This window comes from Cyprinodon variegatus, unplaced genomic scaffold (genome assembly GCF_000732505.1).
Source record: "Cyprinodon variegatus isolate N-32 unplaced genomic scaffold, C_variegatus-1.0 Scaffold955, whole genome shotgun sequence".
Classification (NCBI taxonomy): Eukaryota; Metazoa; Chordata; class Actinopteri; order Cyprinodontiformes; family Cyprinodontidae; genus Cyprinodon; species Cyprinodon variegatus.
The window spans coordinates 283,884-294,074 of record NW_015151408.1 but is presented as its reverse complement, the minus strand read 5'-3'; the positions used below and the strand labels follow the sequence as shown (position 1 = coordinate 294,074).

Sequence of the window (10,191 nt, the reverse complement as noted above, 5' to 3'; positions counted from 1 at the left end):
CGGTTTCTTAAGCAGAGGTTTAATTCCAGCAACCTTAAAAGCCTTTGATACATTTCCCTGTAACAGAGATAGATTAATCACATCTTAAATCGAGGAGGAGATCAAAGGGAATACCTCCTTAAATAACCTGGTTGGAACTGGATCTCACATACAAGTTGAAGGCTTAGATGAAGACAATAATTTTTGCTAACTCTGAAAGTTCAACTGGATCAAAGCATTAATAGGCATATTCAATGCATATTTACAAAGGAAAACACACATCTGTTATTCTACTCATATGCAAACCCTGTATGCATCTGGTTGGTAGACCAGCTTTGTGCATGCTGTCAGGTTAACATATGTTTTATACACTCAGAAGTTTAGTTGATTTGGCTTTAAATATGATCTATCAGGCTAAATCGAAGAGGTTGAATTCTCATGCAAGGTTCTCTATTTAAAGACCTTCAACTGTATGTTACTGGCTGTTAAATTAAGAACAGACAACTTTTGGTGGTAGTTTTCGATATTCACAGAAAAAGAAGCTGACAAGCAGACACTGAATAAGCATTGAGTTCTCAGAATGAGAGGGGAAATGATCAGTGGTGTCATTCGTGGAAGTGTGTACTTCCAGTTAGCTGTGGTCTCTTTCAGGGAAATGGTGTCTCTGTTTCTGTTTTTCGCTACCTGAACTGAAGAAAAAGTTGCAGCAGATCAAAAGATTCTTCAATTCTTTCAGTGCAGGAGCTGAAATCTTATTTTTAGACTTTTTTATGGGCTCTATCTATATTTAACCTCATAGCCTAAAGTTCCGTATCACATAATAAATAACCTTATGAGGTTTGAAACAAGTATGTTATTATAAAAAAATAGTCTTTATTACTGTACAATATTATGTTGTAATAAATCGTACAATGACATGATATATCACACATGGTATTCTGATAGGTATCTCATTGCCAGACTCTAGTCAATTTACAACTCTAATAAACACATTCAAAATAGATTTTAAATCATATCTGGGTTATCGCAAATTCACAATTAAAGATTGAATTTTCAAATCTTAATCTAATATTGAACTCTCGAAACTTAAAGGATAAAATTACTCTATATGTCTCTATGTGGCTGCTTATTGAGGCAGTGGGTAACACTGCTGCCTTGCAGCAAGAAGATCTGGGTTTCTGCCATTCTTGGCATGGCTCTTTTTGCATGTTATCCCTGAGCATGAGTGGGTTCTCTTCAGGTACTCCCACAATCCAGAAAACATTACTGTTAGTTAATTGGTTTCTCTAAATTGTCCTTAGGTGTGTGTTTGAATCGTTTTTGTCTCTGTGTAGCCCTGTGATTGACTGGCGACCTGTCCGTCCAGGGTGTACCCTGCCTCTCGTCCGTAGACAGCTGGAGATAGGCACAGCCCCCCTCACGACCCTAACTGGGATAAGCGTGACAGAAAATGGATGGATGGATGGATAGACGGATGGATGTCTCTATGTTCCCAGTTGTTTTTATTTTATTTTATATAGTCTAATAATCCCAGAGGGAAATTACTTCTCTGCATTTAACCCATCCCCTTGGGGAGCAGTGGGGTGCCATTGTGAGACACCCAGGCTGTGTGTGGTTAGGGGTCTTGCTCAGGGAACCAGAGTGGCAGTGGGGGATCAAACTCACAATCTCAGGATTCAAAGCCCTATGCCCTAACCACTAGGCCACCACCCCCCTTCATGGACTTTGATGGACCTGTCTGGATTGTGCCCTTCCTTTTGTCCATAGACTGCTGGAAAACAATCAGCAGTAGACTGTGGATGGATCCTAACCCTAACCCATCCCCTTTATGTAATATAACACTATCATTAATAATTATGGTTCTTTGACCACTATGCTCTCTCTGTATAATCAAAAAGAAGAATTGAGTTGACTTCATTGTACATTGAGTGTGAATGTGTACTTGGTAGCAAAAAATTATTTCTTGGTTTCCAACCTCACTGATTTAAAACAGATGAAAAAGATTACCGGTACCATTGGATTCACGTGCATGTGGCATGCTTTGTTAGCTTTCCTCTGTATAATGTATCTATGTTCATCTGAGGGTCGGTTAGAAGTATGGTAGATTAAGGTGCTCCAGCAGACCATTATTACACAAAACGATTAAACATCTTGAAATTTTTAAGTAAATATAGACGTGAACCTCATGACTCAACTGTAAACCTACCTTTACTGCCTACCCTCATCTATTCAGAGCACAGCATGTTAGCACATTGTGTTGGCCTCACAGACACTAACTGGGATTGATGGAATGAGCAGCTTTTTTCCAACCTCATTTGCTGCAGCTGTAAATGTTCTCCTAGCTGTTGGTGGGTTCTGGACAGTGCTGTCTCTGAAGATTAGTGCAGAATCCAGGAATCCCTCCAGGAGCTGCACCACTGATTAAACCTACAACTCTTATCTATCTGAGACAACAGGCTCAGGTTATGACCTCCTGGTCCCCATCACTGCTTCAATGTTAAAATAAATCCATGAAAAATCTTCAGCCCTGTCAGCGACATTCAGGGAGACATGAAATTTAGTAATAATTCAAATAATAATGTCTATGCATTGGTGTGCTTTATTCAATTTATTAGAGTAGTGAAAATAAATTGTAGTGCAATTTTCAATGCATCAAAGGGAAGCACACCAGTTACTTTTTTACCAATACTTTTTAGGTTTATTTGAGTAACTGCCCTGCAGCTGTAATGCTCCAAAGGAACAACTTAGACACCACCAGCGATTTTTGAATTACAGGACAATATGCAGCCCACACTAGCTTCAGGCAAGGGGAATTGTAAAGGTTTTCTGTACTTCCAGATATTATTAAAACATAAGGGAGCGCAGCATGTGATGTTTTATATTATTTTCTCCTTAGGTTATCCTCTCAGTCACCTCCAGGGTTCTGGACTCTTAAACAGAACACCTTTGTGTTATATACAGTATAGACTTCGTGGTCTGGACCTTAAGGTGATTGGGTTGTCACAATTGTATGTTTTTATGAATATTTTAATGACGATTAATGAATAATGATATTTCATTGTCAGTTAGATAATTAATGATAAATTCCCCATTTCTTGTGTGAAATCAACATGTTAGTTCTTGCTTACGAGTGGTGAGGTATCTAACCACTTGCTTTGACAAATATCCATATTTGTTCTTTTGATCTTCCAGATGGTTGTGGACTTCTGGAAAAGGTGTGTTGTTGGGAGGAAAACGAAAGACACATCAGTCCCAAGTGCAAGACATCAACAAGATATGTGACAACTATGAAGACTTTATGATTAGCTGATTCCTTCCATCCAAGAAATGAACCTCTGTTTTAATTAAAAGCAATCACCAAGGCCAAGTTAAAATGAATATGCACGGGGGCTGCTCAGTGGAACAGTGGTTAGCACTGCTGCCTTCCAGCAAGAGGGTTCTGGGTTTGATTCCCAGCCTCGGATCTTTCTGCATGGTGTTTGCATTTTCTCCCTGAGCATGCATGGGTTCTTGATATGGTGCATAATCGCACCATATATACTCAATGCTCTGAACTTTGAGTGAATGTTTTTTTGAAATTGTAATGTCTTAAAAGCTGTACAAAATTAAATTTTGTTTTCTATACATCTGTGTATACAAAATGATAGTAAATGTTGTCCAAGTCTAATCATTTCCTGTCCACAGAGAGAGTGAAGTATAACAAATATCTACAAGGATGGAGCTTAACCTTTTTTCCTGCCTTTGGTTCCCATTCTTTGACAGAGCCATAAATTAGAATGGACTAACTTTTACACTGAGAGTCTCAGACTTTCTCAGAGCTTAGTTGAATTGTAAGATGCTGAATTTGCTCCCATTATTCTTACCCACTCCCTTTGTATTCTGGTTAGAGGAAGAATATTTGTCGTTTGTTGTACATCTTCATTCTTTTGTTAGACCATATTGCTACTTAAATTTCTCATAAGTAAATAAATCAAACTACATACAGATTAGATCAAATAATAACAGTTTTTTTAGAGCTTCACACTGAGGTTGTAAGTCTTTGGGTAGCTTTCAGACAGTATAAGACAAAGACATAATTTCAAGTCCCAAGTTTTCAAAAGTAGTTTCTAATTTCTAATTTGGATAAAAACTTACCGTACTAGTATTATTTAATTTAGCGTTCAACTATCACAGATTTGCTACATCCTTTGATCCCAGCGTGACTTTTTTTTTTACTCAAACTGTGGACCAACAGCCACACTGGGAAAAATCAAAATCTAGATATGTCGTTTTTTTCTTAAAATAAGTGCATTTGTTCTTCTATTGAGGAGGTAAAAGAGAAATTTTGCCAATGGAACAAGACAATGTACACTTAAAATAAGAAAACACAGTTGCATTTCTTATTTCAAGTGCATTTTATCTAAATATCTTATTTTAAGAGTAAAAATACTCATTCCATTGGTAAACTATCTCATTTACCTACTCAAATTATAGGTAAATACACTTAATTTGAGAAATGTTTACTTATTTCTAGATCGTTTTTCCAGTGCAGAAGTTCTGATCGTGACATAATGGTGATTTAGTTAGTTCCAACACAGCGGGAAGCAGGCATCTTAGTTTTAGATCACCATGATCAATTTTACAGAGCATGCATCTGGGAGTTTAATCCAGTAGAGAACTTGTTGACTGAAATAAAAAATGCTGTTTGCATGACAGAAACAAGAAATACTGAGGAAGTGTGCTCAGTAGTTAAATGGGCTCTAAGCACAACTCCACTACTTCCTGAATTTAAGGCACTTCTTTTATTTCCTGGTGTTCATTACTGGATACATTGATTGATCCAGCTGTGCCATGGTTGCTGAGGTTAGGCACACCTGGATTAAACAGTTAATCCATCAGGAAAAGACAGGAGAAAAAAAGAGCTGTCTTAAATTCAGGAAATAGAGGAGCTGTGCATAGCTCATGGTCCCCTGAACACACCATCATTGAGTATAGCTGTAAATAAAGAACTTAGCCTAGAAGCTTAAGACAGTTTCTATATGAGCTCAGCATCATCAAAGCCTGTAATATATGTGTTTTCACATCTCTGAAACCACATAAACACCTTAGGCTTTTTTCACTGCTATCTGCCACCTCTTATCTATCCGTCAACTTCCTGCGTTGCCTGTTTTTCTGCAAGTGTCAAACAGGAAGTTCTATAACCTTCTAACCCACTAAAGTTGTGTAGGCGTTCATAACACACAGCTTGCATGTAGCAGGGGCATCAAACGCATGAGTCAATAGTCATAGTTTAATAAAACATATTTATTAAAATCATATAAAAATAGTTTCTAACATAATTTACAACTGTAAATCAAGTGGGTGGAATAAAAACACAACCAAAAATGTGATCATCCACACACATACCGTTCAATATTAACAACATGGTTCACCATCAGTAGACTCAGAAATTGGAAGTGCTTTTCAGGACTATTTACTTTATTTACATGACATACACAAACATCTGATCTGTGTTTCAAGCCATTATAAATATGGTCACAAAAAAAACAAAAGCAAAACTCCTCCTCTTAAAAAATCTGTGAGTCCTTCAGTGACTGTGGATGAAATATATCTATTTGTAGAAAGGCGTAATTCTCTCATAAATAAATAAATATCTTGATTTACAATTCCTATCCTCACCGAACTTTGAAGACCCATGTGAGGCACATACCCCCCTCCCCAACCCAAAAAAAGAAGAATCCAAGCATCTAAGGAGCAGAGGGTGTTTGTAAGGTCAGATCTGCATTGTGTGCACTCAGGTTGATGAAGGTAAACACCTTGCATTAAGCCTTGTGTATTTGTGAAAATAACACAGGAAGAAGGTGAGGAGGAAGGAAGGCTGTGTAGTAGAGGTGGATGTAAACAGACTGAGGTGAGACCCGTGTCTTTTTCTTGATTCCATTTGCAAAAGTTGCTGCAGGCACTATGAGGTTGTCTGGTTGCTAATGACATAAGAGTAGTGGTGATAGTAGTGGTTGTAAAAAACATAAAACATTGGCTTAACTGATCTAGGCCAATGAGGGGGGAAAAGACAAGCCATGTAAGGAGTAAATAAAGAACAAAAAGGTTGCAGTACTTCTGTTTGTAGAAATTCAAGTATTTCCAGGATCCCCTTGCCTACAACAATTTCACATATGGTACTTTTCACACTCATCACCAATGACTCCAACACTCCTTTTGTGGAGGAAGTGACTGGAATGCTGCATGGCGAGAGTTTACATAACTTGCGCTGTTCGCCTGCTGTCCCACTGGACGGCCGGATTATGTCCTGTTCGGCTGCAGATGTTTGCAACCTCCCTCCTGGGGAGCACAAGAACACCCATCACATGGATCGGAGTCCGTTTGGCGACGTGCAGAGGCTCTTGTGAGGACCTCAGTCCTCAACACTCTCTCTTTTGCAGTCTATTACGCAAACTTTTTGTAAAAGTCCCTTTTTGTTGAGTCCGAAGATACACCCTCTCATCGAGCAACCGCCACAGCCACTGGGGTGTGTATGAAGGTGGTAGGCTCATGGGCGATGCTGTGCAGCCTGATCTCTGTGACCGACTTCTCTGTCTGTGCTGTGGAGGGCACCACTGAAGGGGAGGTGTTCTGCATCCACGAGTGGTTGATAATGTCCTCGAGGGATGGGCGGTCTGCAGGCCTCTGGGATAGGCACCACTTGATGAGCTGCTGGCATTCTGGAGAAGGGAGCGACACCAAGTTAGAAAGCAATCACAACTACTGTCAAAGATGGTCACAGGAACTGGAGGCTACCTGTGGAGATTTTCCTCCGGAACAGAACTTGTGCGTTTATGATCTCCTCATCGTGTTCAAACGGGATGTCTCCACACACCATATCATACAGCAGGACTCCCAGGGACCAAACAGTGGCAGATCGACCATGGTAGCGATGAAATTTAATCCACTCAGGTGGACTGTACACCCTTGTGCCTGTCAAACAAAATCAAAATAAAAGGGGACTATTATTATCTATCAATCTTCCTCCACTTTTTCCATCAGAGAGAGCGGTGCACACAAAGACATACCACCATGCACACACACACTCTCATACCTAAGGACAATTCAGATATGCTAATTAACCTAACAGTTATATTTTTGGACTGTGGGAGGAAGCTGGGGTATCAGGAGAGAACCCACACATGCACCTGAAGAACATGCAAATGCCATGCATAAAGACCCTGAGCTAGGAATCGAACCAATAACCTTCTTGATGAAAAGGAACAATGCAACTCAGTATAATATGCATATTACAATTACACACACAACACTGCAGATGCATCACACTAAATAGAAAGTGGAGTGTAGGCTTAGTGGTTAGAGCAATGGGGATCGGTTAAATGCAGATGATTATTATTAGTTATTAATGTATTATTATTCATTTTTATTAATTATAATAATAGTAAGCACAACCAAATAAGATTAGCTTAATATTATTATATTGAAAACGAAAGTATTTAAAATGCAGCTGAGTGTGTTTATGGCAAACACAGCAAGACTGGTGTGACTTGCTGTTTGTGTTGAGACCGGATGCCATATGGGAGGGGGTGAGCAGACACGTGACTTTGTTTACAAACTTTGAGTTGTAAAAATACCACTTTGTATCGTTAGGGGGCGACAAGCTTACTGCTATCGAGTTATAATAAGGCCTACTTTTATTTAGAGGGTTAGAAATATTCTAATATATTTTTGTTTTCATCATCTTACCGTCAAAGTCTGTGTAGAATGTGTCCTTGAGCAAGGCACCAGAGCCGAAGTCGATGAGTTTCATCTCCCCGGTGCGGAGGTCAATGAGGATATTCTCGTCCTTGATGTCCCGGTGCACCACGCCGCAGCTGTGGCAGTGCCGCACAGCCTCCAGCACCTGGCGGAAGAAGCTCCGCGCCAGTTCCTCGGGCAAAGCGCCCTTCTCAGTGATAAAGTCGAACAGGTCCTTGACTATTTCGGGCCTCTCCATGACAATGATGAAGCTGTCGGGCCGCTCGAACCAGTCCAGCATTTTGATGACACCGCGGAAGCCCGTTCCGACCTTCTTTAAGAGCATGATCTCCAGCGGAACCCGTGAGCCGTTAGCCTAAACAAAAACCAATACATTTCATATAAATTAAAAAAAGAAAACACAAATATCACCTATAAAACCACACGGTTAGAGGAAGTTTCTTACCAGCTCTACCCACTCCGTCACTCTTTCCTTGGATACATGTTTAACAGCGACCTGGCGGCAAAAAGATACCACGTCAAAAATCAATACAACATTTAAAATGTAAGCTATATTGTAATGCTGATAGAACCATAAAGTTTGAAAGCGGACTAACCGGGGCTCCATCGGATGTCCTTGTACCGGAGTAGACGGTACCGAAGCCGCCGCTTCCCAAAACCGCGCCGACCTGATAAAGCTTCTCGAAAGGCTCCTTCTCCTTCACTGTAACAAAAACAAGAGACATTCGCTGATTACCAAGAGCCGGTGAAAGTCCTTATCCTTATTGATAGGCAAGCAGAGCTTTAGAAATGTGCGGCAGCCATCGCTGTAGCCCCGTCCCTCCATGGACGGAAGAAGAAAAGAAAACTGGGCGTCTAACCTTGCTGGATTTGGTGCTGCATTTTCGCCGGCATATCCACGGCCGACATGTGAGCCAGAGAATTCAGCTTGGAAAGCAGCATTTCTTCAATTAAATCCAGCTCAGCGATTACTGGCGGCAACGGTTGTAATGTTTTATTCCGATGAAAGATGAAGAAGATGAAACGCGGCTGGCCGGGCACGTTGCAGAAACCACAACAAAAAAAGAATGCGGCAGGATTTTTTTCATCCAGACAACAAAAATTCCGCCAGCCGCTCAGTGGGACTTTATAAAAATAGAAAGCACAATTGTCCTCGAAACATTTATGAACAGATGAGTAAAACGTGGTAGATATCCTCCGAGATACAACGCCTGTGCCGTGGTCAGACACCGGCTCCTGGAAACAAAAAGTGGGGGTAGGAGTATTATATTGTAGTCGAAGGCGTAACAGTACGCCCCAGCTTCTCAATTAACCCCGCCTTCGTTGGTCCTTTAAGCCAATGGGGAAGCAGTTAGGATTCCAAACACTTGTCAATCATACCATGAAAGTAGAGACACATTTATAAACAACGGGGCCAGCCAGACATGGCGGGAATCAAAACGCGCCAAAAGAGGTTGAATGATGCGTGATTATGAACTCTTGTTGGAGGGAGATGTAAATTCCCAACCTTGCTCATTAAATAGAAAAAGGCACAAATAATATAAAGAAATAGTCTGTTTAATTTTACATTAATCCATTTTATTGCTTAATTCTTGTTGAACCTTTAAATAATAGGTAATAAATATGTATTAATCAAATATACCACTATATATATANATATATATATATATATATATATATATATATATATATATATATATATATAGTTTTTATAGTATAGGTTATTATTAATAATTGTCTTGTGCTTTCCATGTTTCCCCTAAAAAACCCGCCACTAGATCTGCAGTCAGACTAACTCAAGACTATTTTGCACAACGAAGCGCAAGTAACCAGAAGACAGCTCATTATTTACGGTTTCATCTACTCAAGTCGCTATTTACCTAACTGGTTTCACATGGAACAAAGCATTTTAAAGGCTGCGAAGAACTCCCTGCCTCTTTCTTGGCCCTGTCTCTCAAACTGCGCATCACTGCAGCGCACTGGGAGGGGGGAAAAGGCGCATTCCGCTCATTCTTTCAAATTGGGTGGCCGTGTTTGAAGCCCATTCACAGGATGTGGGAAACTGGAGATAAAAAGACTTCCATCTACCCTCCCCCCGCCCTGCTCCACGTTTATCTGCCCTGCTTTTCCCGCGCACGTTATTGTTTGAATGGCATGCTCCTTCTTTTCTCCCTCCATCTCCGCCTTCTCCTTTAACACACCTCTCTCTTTCATTGGAAATTGCATGCCATTTTATAAACCTTAAAGGGGAACGTCGTTTTTTTTTTTTTAATTGGGCCCTTGATTTTACATTATTACATCGTGCTCTACTAAACCATATGAGTTTTGTGTAATTTAGAGCTGTTCTTAAGATATTAGGTTATATCCAAATAACGTCTTCCTATGGGTAAACTAAACTATTCATAATTTATCATTTATGGTACGACAGCATTCATAACATGTAGGCGAATCACAGTCCCCCAGACATCCGTGGTT

The 10,191-nt window shown here is 40.1% G+C and overlaps 1 protein-coding gene across 1 annotated transcript; it reads right to left on the bottom strand.

The window, feature by feature from the left end:
- Positions 1-5,263: 5,263 nt before the first annotated feature.
- On the bottom strand, positions 5,264-8,961 carry pim1 (Pim-1 proto-oncogene, serine/threonine kinase). Its single transcript, XM_015398724.1, has 6 exons — positions 8,577-8,961; positions 8,313-8,419; positions 8,162-8,212; positions 7,705-8,071; positions 6,754-6,930; positions 5,264-6,677 (listed from the first exon to the last, which is right to left on the bottom strand). Exons 1-6 carry the CDS (start codon positions 8,656-8,658, stop codon positions 6,457-6,459), a joined length of 1,005 nt encoding a protein of 334 aa, XP_015254210.1. The 5' UTR covers positions 8,659-8,961; the 3' UTR covers positions 5,264-6,456.
- Positions 8,962-10,191: the final 1,230 nt, after the last annotated feature.

Bases quoted from the DNA above. Each gene is read 5' to 3' on its own strand.
- pim1 (XM_015398724.1), bottom strand. From the start codon at position 8,658: ATGCTGCTTTCCAAGCTGAATTCTCTGGCTCACATGTCGGCCGTGGAT. The intron at 6,931-7,704 runs GTAAGATGATGA...TTTGTTTGACAG, and splicing joins ATTCTACACAGACTTTGACG to GCACAAGGGTGTACAGTCCA. The intron at 6,678-6,753 runs GTAGCCTCCAGT...TCCCTTCTCCAG, and splicing joins CCGGAGGAAAATCTCCACAG to AATGCCAGCAGCTCATCAAG.